Source organism: Talaromyces rugulosus, chromosome II (assembly GCF_013368755.1).
Source record: "Talaromyces rugulosus chromosome II, complete sequence".
NCBI classification, from domain to species: domain Eukaryota; kingdom Fungi; phylum Ascomycota; class Eurotiomycetes; order Eurotiales; family Trichocomaceae; genus Talaromyces; species Talaromyces rugulosus.
The window spans coordinates 3,703,569-3,715,071 of record NC_049562.1 but is presented as its reverse complement, the minus strand read 5'-3'; the positions used below and the strand labels follow the sequence as shown (position 1 = coordinate 3,715,071).

The 11,503-nt window shown below is 49.7% G+C and overlaps 5 protein-coding genes across 5 annotated transcripts; 1 reads left to right on the top strand and 4 right to left on the bottom strand.

Annotated features, from left to right (window-relative positions):
* Positions 1 to 156: 156 nt before the first annotated feature.
* TRUGW13939_03754 (uncharacterized protein) lies at positions 157 to 1,503 on the bottom strand (the record flags this gene model as incomplete). Its single annotated transcript, XM_035486933.1, has 1 exon — positions 157 to 1,503. The coding sequence occupies one exon, from the start codon at positions 1,501 to 1,503 to the stop codon at positions 157 to 159; it is 1,347 nt and encodes a 448-aa protein (XP_035342826.1).
* A 395-nt stretch (positions 1,504 to 1,898) lies between these two features.
* TRUGW13939_03753 (uncharacterized protein) lies at positions 1,899 to 3,192 on the top strand (the record flags this gene model as incomplete). The annotated part of the gene is made up of 3 exons (XM_035486932.1): positions 1,899 to 2,763; positions 2,823 to 3,095; positions 3,146 to 3,192. The coding sequence occupies 3 exons, from the start codon at positions 1,899 to 1,901 to the stop codon at positions 3,190 to 3,192; spliced, it is 1,185 nt and encodes a 394-aa protein (XP_035342825.1).
* Positions 3,193 to 3,377: 185 nt separating this feature from the next.
* TRUGW13939_03752 (uncharacterized protein) lies at positions 3,378 to 4,416 on the bottom strand (the record flags this gene model as incomplete). The annotated part of the gene is made up of 2 exons (XM_035486931.1): positions 3,378 to 3,479; positions 3,538 to 4,416. 2 exons carry the CDS (start codon positions 4,414 to 4,416, stop codon positions 3,378 to 3,380), a joined length of 981 nt encoding a protein of 326 aa, XP_035342824.1.
* A 480-nt stretch (positions 4,417 to 4,896) lies between these two features.
* Positions 4,897 to 6,328, bottom strand: TRUGW13939_03751 (uncharacterized protein; the record flags this gene model as incomplete). Its single annotated transcript, XM_035486930.1, has 3 exons — positions 4,897 to 5,583; positions 5,646 to 6,047; positions 6,101 to 6,328. 3 exons carry the CDS (start codon positions 6,326 to 6,328, stop codon positions 4,897 to 4,899), a joined length of 1,317 nt encoding a protein of 438 aa, XP_035342823.1.
* Positions 6,329 to 6,796: 468 nt separating this feature from the next.
* Positions 6,797 to 9,599, bottom strand: TRUGW13939_03750 (uncharacterized protein; the record flags this gene model as incomplete). Its single annotated transcript, XM_035486929.1, has 5 exons — positions 6,797 to 7,892; positions 7,948 to 9,130; positions 9,198 to 9,295; positions 9,352 to 9,491; positions 9,546 to 9,599. The coding sequence occupies 5 exons, from the start codon at positions 9,597 to 9,599 to the stop codon at positions 6,797 to 6,799; spliced, it is 2,571 nt and encodes an 856-aa protein (XP_035342822.1).
* Positions 9,600 to 11,503: the final 1,904 nt, after the last annotated feature.

Sequence of the window (11,503 nt, the reverse complement as noted above, 5' to 3'; positions counted from 1 at the left end):
TGTTTTCGCCAAGACCGAGAACTCTTGGCATTCGCGATATGAAACTGATGCATTATTTATTCATTTTTGTTTAACGTCTCGTTCGATTTTTACCTACTAGCCTATATACATATCCGCCTAGAAATATATAGCGCAAACTTGCATGCTGAATCTCTATTACAACCCAAAAGGATAGGTTTCTTCTCTGCCCAGAGGGGTGAATGGCTGCACCTTTTCGAGGGCATTCACCGCCGAACTTTCATCGAACCAAACGTATGCGTCCAGCTGGTCGTGAAGATAGGCCTGTGAATAGTGCGAGATGCGCTCCGTGTCTGGCCGGTAGATGACCCCTATGAACCGCTCCAGTCGGGGCCGTTCTTGCTCAAACGCTTTGCGGAGATCCAAGCTGGCATAGCCAGGTCGCAGATCGAGCACAAACCTGGGGATACCGGTACCGTGGGCAATGTATTCCCAGCTGTCTGGTCGCGATGGGTTGACGTCCATGACTTCCATGTCCTCATCCCACTCGTGAGCAGCCGCCACAGTTCCCGTATGCGTGCCACATCCGATTATAGCGACATTGTCGCGGCCGTAGTTCTCGCGGCACAGTTGGCCGATGTTGATCTCTTTCCGTCGCTCGCCCATACTTGTGTATCGGGCATCTCCGACATGGGAATTATGGGCCCAGATGATTGCCTTGCTGTTTTGGGGCTTGAACCGGAAGAGTCGATCCAGTGTGTCAAACATGTGTGTATCTCGCTGCGTCCAGGAGCTTGCTGAGCTGTAATACATGGACTTGTAGTACTTTTCCGCGTCGCGAACCACATGAGCATTCTGCTCGGTGCTATGGAATTCCTCACCGTCATGCTGGTCTGCAGAATACTCCAAACGATGTCGGAGAATATCTTTCAGCATCTGAACAACCTGGGTCTCACAATTCTCCAAGCCCCGTAACGACGCAAGCCCATACGATGCCGGATCATCCACCCAGGGCTGGAGACAGCCGTAGCGGCGGCGAGCTTCCTTGCCTGCCGATGGATCGACACGGTCCAGATAGGTAATAACCGAGTGGATAGAACTACCCATGCTGTAGAGATCGAGCCCGTAGAATCCAGCTCTATCTTCGGGCGCCAATTTAGCATTCCGATCACGCATCCATTCTACAAGCTCTTGCATCTCGCTATTCCTCCACATCCATGTCGGAAACCGCTTGAAAGGCTCGTTCTTTCCCTTGCTTGCCAAGCGGCCTTTTGGTCCGGGTCGTAGCCGGACATAGCGGTCAATTGCCTCGGCATCAGGCCAGTCCGCCTCCAGGGCCACTATGGTGAAGCCATGGTGGTCTACCAGGTGTTTGGTGATTTCTGCTCTGGCACGGTAGAATTCGGACGTTCCATGGCTACCGTCTCCGAGCAGTACTACTTTGTAGTTGCGAAAGCTGTCAAACATTTGGCCAAACAATGGATCTGTGATTTCTGGCAACGGCTTGGCCGCTGCCTGGACGACCTGGGTTAGCTGTCCTGCCATTCTGCTTAGTTTTGAGATCATAAATATCCAGACTTGGAAAATCAGACGTTTTCTAAAGACTTTTGGGGGGGGTCTGTCTGTTCTAGGTCTCATTTATACTGTCTGGTTTGCCTCTGGTTGCTTCCGCCATTCAGAACCAGACATGATATCATCCATCCGTCAAGTGCCACATTAAGCGCCGCTAGTCATTATGACTTCACAAGAAAAATGCTCGATGTCGGAAATATTGAATATAATTATTTCATGCCATCTAGAAACACGCTTGCCAAGTATACATGTACATGTCGCTGCGCGTTTTGGCCCGAGTTGGTTCTCGTTCTCGCTTCGCCAAGACCAAGATATTCCCCTTTCCGGTAATTATTCAAGGTTGCCCTATTCGGAAACTATATGCCAGCATGAGTAGCGCGAGTCCCTGCGACAATGACTCTTCACCGGCCACAAGCCTAGCTCGCTTTGAGCAGTCGATGGAGTCGATCTATGGCAGTTTCGCGGACATCAAAAACCCAGAAGAATGGACGCCACCTCCGAAATCAGGCGGCCATCGAGGACGATATCTCTGGACGGATGCATTCGGAGTCATCAATTTCATCACTCTGCATCGCGAATGGACCAAATCATCATCAAGCACCACCACCACCGGCAACAAATACCTAACTCTAGCCCGCCGCCTCGTCGAAACCGTGCACGATGTGCTGGGTCGCACGCGCGACGGTACAGCCCGTCTCCCCGGTGCGACAGACGAGAACCCGCTAGGTGGCGGCCTACGCATCGGCAAATTCGATGAGACTGGAGTCGATGGCGACGGCCAGTACCATCACTATCTCACAATCTGGATGTTTGCGCTCAACCGGCTGTCGCTCGCGACGGCTGAGCCAAAGTACAACAACCAGGCCGTTGCGCTGGCTCAGGCGATTCATCCTCGGTTTTTTGTTAATCGTGAATCAACTCGGCCGCGCATGGTGTGGAAGATGAGTATGGACTTGTCCATCTCGCTGGTCCCGTCGGAGGGCAATCTAGATCCCATTGATGGGTATGTGGTGTGTCGTCTTTTGCAAGCCGCGGCAATGGCTACGAATGATGGGCAGGAGCAGGTTTTGAATGAAGAGATTTCCGACTACAAGCGCGTTATGGAGCGTAAAGGTGAGCATTTTGTGTCGACCGACCCGCTGGATCTGGGTATGACGCTGTGGACTTCACACTGGTTTTCGGACCGGGAAAGCTGGGCTTCTAAACTGGCAGGGAAATGCTTTCAACAAATATGTATACGACGCAACATTTCCTATTCACCCCGCTACTACTTTGCTAAAACCTTATCCCAGACGAGCTCTTTGAAATCGACCGCTACCTCTCTCGCAACATCAAATACCGCCTGGCATTCCGCGAGTTCGGCACCAGCTTAGGCATCAAATGCCACTCCGAGAAGTCGACGGACAAGGAGCGCGCCATCGATCTCGAGTCGTATTCAGATGCGGTTCTCTCCGCGTGGGAGCCATATATGGAAATCTCTCTGTCGCCCAAGGAGACTTCGCTGACTCCGGAAGACTTGCGTCCTATTACTAGAGTCATGTATTCGTCGGCTTTGATTCCGGGAGGTTAGTATCAGCTTTTTTTTTCAAGTTTCTACAATGCTGACGAGGATAAGCATTTCGTTCTGGCTACCTTGGACCGGAGCCAAAAACGATTCCATAAGGTCAAGGCAGTGTCAATGTTAGATAGCTCTGAGCTACGTTCCATATCACGAGCCAAGTTATAATTCTATTATATACATTTTAAAACTCGCATTGTATATGAAAGTGTTATAGAATTGCAATTAAATATATCAGTTTTATGCGAATGTATTGCACAGGCAAATAATGCAGCCAGGCATAATCAAATTACAAACCCGGGATTCCAGTTATATCTCGCCATGGTAAAAGGCTCTGGGGGAGCAGGTATGTGACGTAGGCGACTCCAAGGGAGATAGCCAATCCCGAAAGCTTTTCAAACTCGTCAGCCTCTCCTACATTTATAACGATATGTATGGGGGGGTCTCACCTTTTCTAACCATGTATGAAACCAAATAGCAGTCATGAAGAGCATCCACCAACTCAGTCCAGCAACACCCCACGCAAATCTCCGCGCAAAAATTGGCACCGAGTCATCATCATCCTCGTTATCTGATGTACTATCATCGTCCGAGTCATCTTTCGCTTTAGCCTCGGATCCAGCTACGTTTAGATAGGAACGAGACGCGCCTAGAGTTTCGAAGCCCAAAAAGGCACTGCCCAAGACAAGCATAAAGACATGTCCGCTCACATCGTGTCCACCCCTCCATACGCCGCCGGCCACTTTACAGGCAGCCGCCGTGAAAATAAGTTTTATTTCCTCCCACGAATCAACTGCGAGTCCTCCTCCTGCTGCTGCGGCTAGTGGTGTCAATGATTCGCATTTCCCACCGGTCAGCACAAAGGCCCGGTCAATAACCGCAGGCCCAAAAAACCACTGTGTTGTCAAGAACCAAGCGAGCGTCACAATCGAATATCGAAGAAGCGCCTGTGCGGATCTTTTCCCACGAAGACCTGACGGGGCCTTGGTGAAGTATGGTTGAGTAAGAAGTAGCGCAAAAAATGCAAAAGTTATCCACACCCATCCGATCTTGACGAAATAAAGGTTGAATATGTTGTTTTTCCGGGCAAAGTAGTTCACGGGACTTGAATGGCCGTCGGGGACGTTGATGTCGGCCGCAATGGTTGGGGCCAGTGCACTCGCCGGGTCAGAGGAGCCTCGCGACGGTGGGCGTGCAGTCGGCGAAATGGCAGAGAATATCGAGCCGACGATTAATGTGATGGGGTATATGATCAGAGCTATTGCCGGTGGTGCTCGGCGGTTTGCCTTGCTCTGTGTGGGAGAGACGCTGCGTGAAGAAGTCGCCATGGTTGTTGACCGATTGACTGGTTGCCCGTGGAGAATGCACGCAATAAATGCAGCTAGCAGACTGATAGAAATGTATATGGCTATGGCATGAAGAGAGTGTAATGATCCGACAAACGGACGTGGACAGATGGCAGACAGGAAAAGCACATGCGAGCTTTCCGTGGATGACGTCGATTCGTGCCTGTGCCGCTTGGCCAATAATGACCCGAGAGTCACGTGAAATGCCCACCTCTCGATACGGTCACAATCCAGTAGGAAAAGCTCAAGTTAATAAGAGGTTATATTCAAGTCATAAAAAATTAAATCAAATAAAAATTTAATATTCATATAGAGTTAAAATCATCAATATATACATTCCATGGCTCGCCGCCAACACTACCGAGGCCCAGCTTCTTCCCACGCTAGTACCGGATAGACTTAGCGTTATATAGACCTATAGAACCTGCCTTTTCTTGTCACTGCACTGTCAACTTGACAGCTTTATTGAGAAAACTTCAGCAACACTGCCCATATTGCCAACGCCACAGCCAGCATCGCCAGCAAAACCGGCTGCAGAACCTTGACACCCTTTGCCTGCGCAATCGCGCCGATCATGAACGGGAAAACAGAGCCTCCCCCCATCGACAACGCAGCCGTAAACCCAATAGCAGCAACATGAATATGCTTCGGCAACAGACGTGTTGCCACTACCACAACACAAGGGAAAATTGTTCCCAAAAAGAAGCCCACAAATGACACAGCCAGCGCAGAAACAATGAAATCAGGCACGAGCCAAAAGATAAGCTCGAGCGCGATGGAAAGGGAGAGGTATATGGCAATAGCCAGTCTTTCTCCGAGCCTGGGCGATACAAACCCCAGGACGAATCGACCGACGGTGATCCCCAGCCAGAAACCTGTCTCCGTCATTCCCGATGCAAATGCGCTGCCGTCGCGGACGTTTGTCATGAAAACGACTATCCAGCCTCCGATGGCTACCTCTACACCGCCGTAGAGAAAGAGGAATATAGCACATGTCCATGTAGCCTGATATGTCAAGGCGAGACGCGTTTGAGAGAATGCGCCTCCTCCTCTGCCGGGAGAAATGGGGCTCTCTTGTTTGTACTTTGAACTGGTCTCATTCCAGAAAGCACTAACAGCGTAGACAAACTCAATCACAGCTGCTCCAGCCTATGTTCTCTTGTTAGTTTCTATACATTTTGTGGAAAATGAAAAGGAGTGTAGATAAATACCAAGAGATAGTAAAAATTAAACCACTCCCAACCAGCCTTGGTGATCAAGGATGTAGCAATCAGGGGACTCGCCGTTGCTCCCACGCCATAAAATCCATGCATAAACCCGAGGACCTCATTCGAATTCGCCATGTTTCCAACCCACACATTCCAAGCTGCATCTTGAATGCCACTGCCAAAACCTATAAATAAAAACATAGTCACAAGGACAGGGAAAGGTGGATGGATCGAGATAATTGCAAAGGCAAGCAAATGACACCCAGGCCCAATCATGGCGATGCCTCTCCTGCCGAAATGCTGATGGATCAAATTGCTGAGAACGGCCGAGACTGTGTAGCCGGCAAAGGGCGCAAGGAAAACCAGTGAAATGATCGTATAGCTCTTACGATAATAGAGCTCCAGCTGAAAGAAAGTTTCTCAGAATGATTATCAAGACAAGAGAAATGGAGACAAACATATGGTATTATCGCTCCATACGCAGCATCGTTGGCTCCCATCACCAACATACACCAAAACGTAGCTGTCACCTTCCATATTGTGGTTTTCGATTCATTCCATCTAGTTGCAATATTGACAGCATGCGGCGGTGCGGTTTCTTCTTCGTTTTGTGTGGCTGCCTGGTTTAAACTGCGAGTTTCTTCCCTCTCGATGTCTCGCTCTTGGTACGGATTTGCAACCTCCATGGTTCAAGCATGTAAATCAGCTTGGATCTGTTTTCAAAACTATTATGAAAATCGATGTATTGATAGTGCAGAGGACTTGTAGGCGTATGGGTTCTCAACTAAACGATGGAAGTAAATGGATAGCATGCAAGCAACTTATAGCTCTACTCGCGACTCCCCCACTTGACCAACAAGAAACTTCTTTCTTTGATGAGCCGATAGGCCCGGTTATAATTAGACACACCGATAAGCTTAGTCATTTAAAATAGAGGTTGTCTAAGGTATCCTATGACGATAAATATCGCGGTGGCAAGCCCTACTACTTGTGTTGCCTTTTTGCCAAAGAGTTAAATGTACGACATTCACACACAACCATTGAAGGCACCAAAAAAAAAAATTAATTAAAGACTGTCAGCAAGGTATTTAATTATTTATACAAAAGTAGAACAAGGACCTGAAAAGGAAGGAGTCCCAAGCACTGTTCAAAAATCAAGAGCTGTTCAAAGTCAAAGTAGCCTTGAGGGGCAGGTTTCGCGACGAATTGCCAACGTAAACTGTCTTGGGGTAGTCAGTGACCACCCAGTTCTGGCTGGCGGTGTCCCAGTTGGAGACATCTCGTCGAGTCAGGGTAGTAGTCCATGTGGTTTGTTGACCCGGTTGGATCGTGATACGTTCAAAGGCACGGAGCACCTTGGGTGCCTCGTTAGGGCCGCCAAGAGAGATGTAGACTTGAGGAACTTCGTCACCAACGACAGCGCCGGTATTCTTGATGTCCACTGAGACGGTAGCGACAACATCATACAAGCCAGAGTTACCACCAGGGCTGCCGCCAGCTGGGTTGAGATGCTGAGCCGAGCCGTCTTGGGCACCCTTGGGAATGTACTTCTTCGAGTCCCAGCCGTAGTGGGGGTCACCGGAAGAAGCCTTCAAGTCGGTAGAGTTGATGTACGGGTAAATGTAGGCGTCGATGCGGTTGATGTCGTCAGGGTAGACGTAAGCAGAGGCATCCTTGACACTGCCAAACGTAGGAGCTGCTCCGGTCTTGCCCTTGGTGGGAGTATAAGGTGCAGCGGGCTCGGGCTTGACGTCAAGTCCCGAGAAGGAAAAGCCAGTGTAGCTCAGACCGTAGCCGAACTCAAAGGTGGGAGTGATGTCGGCCTTGTCAAAGTGACGGTAGTCGATGAAGATACCCTCGGTGAAGTCTTGCTGGGGAGGACCCTCGCCATTGTTAGGGGCGTAGAGAATATCCGTTGTCCAGTCAGAGCGCTGCTTACCCCAGGTGAAAGGAGTCTTTCCACCTGGGTTGACGGTGCCGTAAAGGACATCGACCAAGGAGTTTCCACTCTCCTGTCCGGGCAATCCGGCCCAGAGAACGGCAGTGATGTTGGGGTGGTGCAACCAGCTCTCAACCAGAACGGGCCCCACGGTGTGGAGGACCACGATAGTGTTGTTGCATTCGCTTGCAACAGCGTTGATCAAGGCCTCGCCATTTTGCCAAAGGGTCAGGTTGTTGCGATCACCAGTGTTGCCATCGACATCAATGTAACCTTCTCCAGAATCGGCGTTGGCAAAAACCAGAGATACCCTGCTTATATGTTAGTCTCTATTTCATATGTGCTACTCTTTGATCAAGTACTCACGATGCCTGTCTAGCGGCAGCCTGGGCCAGGTCCGTGGCACTCTGGTTGGTGATGGCGGTGAAGACACCTCCGTTCTTGATGACCTCGGCTTGAATTGCCTGCTCAGGAGTGACCAGATAAGGGAAGTTGTCCGAACCGCTACCCCATCCCATAGCCAAAGTGCCCTCGTCACACCCGCGATCAGCGCAGCCGTTGACGCCGCCAGGGTTAGAACCGGCATCTGCGCCGAAGACACCGACGCTCTTCTCGGTTCCGGTCAAAGGGAGAGCACCATTGACGTTCTTGAGAAGAACAGCGCTGGCGCTACCGATTTCTCGGATGATCTTGGCGTGGTCGGCACGAACATCAACATGGTCGTTAATCTTGGTGTAGGTCTCATTGGCGTAGAATTGCAGGGGGCCATAAGTATCTTGGGACCACGAGTCGAAGTTGGTGGGAACGCGAGTACGGTCCCGGCCAACCTTATAATAGGCAGACATAATACGGACAGCCATGTCATCAACACGCCACTCGGGAACGGTTCCGTTGAGCACAGCGATAGTCAAGTTAGATCCAAAGAAAGCAGTGCCACTGTCAAAAGCAACATCACCGGGCATATCCATGTCGGTTCCAGCAAGGGCGTCTCCGACACCGCTGTGTTGCGCACTCCAGTCGGTCATGACAAAGCCTTGGAAGTCGAGCTCACCCTTGAGCACATGGTTCAACAGATAACTGTTACCGCAAGCATAGCTGTTGTTCACCTGGTTGTAGGAGCACATGAAGGAACCGACACCGGCGCGGACGGCATCGGCGAATGGCCACAGATACAGCTCGTGCAGGGTCTTGTCGTCGATGTTAGAACTGATGGCGTCGGAGACGGTGTAGTTGCCCTGGGAGCCCTGGCGGAAGTGCTCCTGTTCGTTACCAATGTAGTGCTTTGCACAAGCAATGACACCGACGTCCTGGATGCCCTCGATGGTTTTTCCCATCAGGTGTCCGGTCAAGACTGGATCCGGGGAAAAGCCCTCCCAGTTACGGCCTCCTTCGGGGGTTCTGCCCAGCGGGCCAGCAACAGGACCGAGCTGGACGTCGACACCTTTGTCTCGGTGCTCCGAACCCATTGCCTGGCCGCGTTTGTAGGCAAGATCGCGGTCCCAGGTAGCGGCAACGTTAATGCCAGCGGGGAAGGCAGACACGTAGTCAGCTGTTGCACAGCGCTTCATCAGCAATCATCCAACCCATTTCTTTTAGAGCCCAAGACCACAACATACCGAAACGAACGCCGAGCGGAGAGTCCTGCATGCAGAGACCGGGGAAGTCCTTGCTAGGGATGCTTCCACTGTTTCCCACACATTGTCCTCCTTCCCAACTAGCCAAGCCGTCAGTGTTCTTGTTCCATGATATTCCTGTCTATGGTCGACGTACCCAATACCGCTGGTCAGGTTGACCTTTTCGACCAATGTCAATTGTGAAACGAAATCGACGGCCTTCTGGTAGGCCTCGGCCCATTCACCTTGGCCATTGGCCCATGGAGATGGATAAGAGGGAGGGGAATGTGCTAGGTCCTAGGTAAATCAATTGGTTAGAAGAGATCAATTGAGAGAATTGCAGCTTCTTACTTCGCCGTGGGCGACTGCCGCAGCAGCAAGAGCTACAAGCCACTCGTTCCTCATCGTGCGTGATGGTCAAAGTACGTACGATCGGAGTAGACGGGGTTCTCGGGCTCGAGGCAGCGTAACAGCCGGGTTATAAATAATAATGAAAGAAAGGGTGGAGAGAGCAGGGTGGAGAGCAGGGGGGGGGAGAGGAGGAGGTGAGGGGCGAATGACTGGGCTGGTAGGAGCGGAGCATGAGCATACATTATTATTACTTACAGAACAGACTCATGAGCAAGCCTTGTGGGGTCTCGATACAGCCTAATACAGACAGATATAATACAATAATAAATAATAGTACCAGTCCCAATCCCGGGTGAGAGAATTGCATGGGTAAACTAGTTCACTGGTTTGTGGTGAGTGTCTAACAAAGTCATTCTGCAATTATTTTTGCTTTGTTTCATTTTGTTTTCTTATTTTTGTGCTCTCCATCAGTTCTATACAGGTACAAAGAAACATTGTGAAGCTCCCCGGAAACCAACAAGCTGGTTCCTGTATGAGTGGGGAAAGCTAACCTTCGGTAATTACCGCCCAACGTAACGTAACGTAACGTAACGCCAACAGTTCCGTTGTTGTCGTCGACAACACAACATACATTTAATAATACTGTTGTTTGTTGTTTAATACTCTTTGTTAATAATAACGGCACATGATTCTGTGCACATTCTCTTGGCAGTCCACCAGCATGCCACGAGTGACGAAAGATTCGTGCAGGGCAAGGCATGGGCGGAATTAAATTACATGCAGGGATCACGCTCGGATGCACTTGCTGGTTCCCCCTACCATTGGCATCATCCCTCTGGACCCATGGGTGCCATTTTGGCACGTACGTATGGAGAACTAATTAGTGCATCCCGTGTCGTGAGTCTTGTTGATGTCAGCAACACCTCGGCGCCTTTGTCGTATTATTACGGAAATGCGAGGCGGGTAAATTACCGGCCGGGGGATCGACAAACCTTCTTTCTGGTTATAGACTAGCTCATTACCCAAAATGGAAAGTCCCCTTCCCGCAAACCTTTTTTCTCTGCGCGCGTCAACATGTCAAATCCCTAACGACTCGAGAGCACTCAATCGCTACTCGACAATATTTTAGTAGTACTACTACATACCACTCTATGTCACATCGCCAATCTCCCAGCTCACGAAGGCGGCAAATGCAAATGAGAGGGAAAAAAAATTAAAGAAATGACCGGATAAAACTCCTCCTCCCCTGTCGATCTCGCCAAAAACGATGATGATCAGCTTTTTTCCACGTGTGGTTCTACATCATAGTTGTTATCGATTGCTGTATCATCAAGAGCAATGCGAGATGAAGAGCAATCGCGGCTTCTGGAAGTTTCTAACCTTTTTTTTTTTAGAATGTCGCATAGGGTTTGCTATAATGCACTAATCCTTGCGCTTATATGCAGCAAGTATGTATGTAAAGCATAGATCCGAGCTCCACGTCATTGGCATTTGACACATATTATTAATATACAACTTCAAGTCATTATTATTATTATTCTTTCCCAACAATGAATACTCATCATAATTAAATCTCACGGCGCATGAAATAAACAAAACTAATTTTCTCCAATGTAACAACAGGTGACTTTGACTCCCGGCTAAACATCGGGCTGATCCTTCCAGCGGGGGGCGCGCGGAGTCGCGTTCGTGGAGAGAGGGGGGTTACTAGCCTTTTTTTTTAATACGTAATAAACAAGGCCTAAGAAGTTAAGAACGGTAAGCAAGGAAGAATCCAAGGATATTATTACCCGTCTCGCCCAGTAGTACTTTGACTACTTGGGGGTTAGGTGCAGCCACCGATCTCACTCGCGAGGTTATTTTACTTAAATAATACGTAGTAATAATGATCCAACTCGGCAGTTCACCTTGTGCATAACCCTTCATTAGCTGGGGCCCTAAGTTAGCTGTAAGATTGT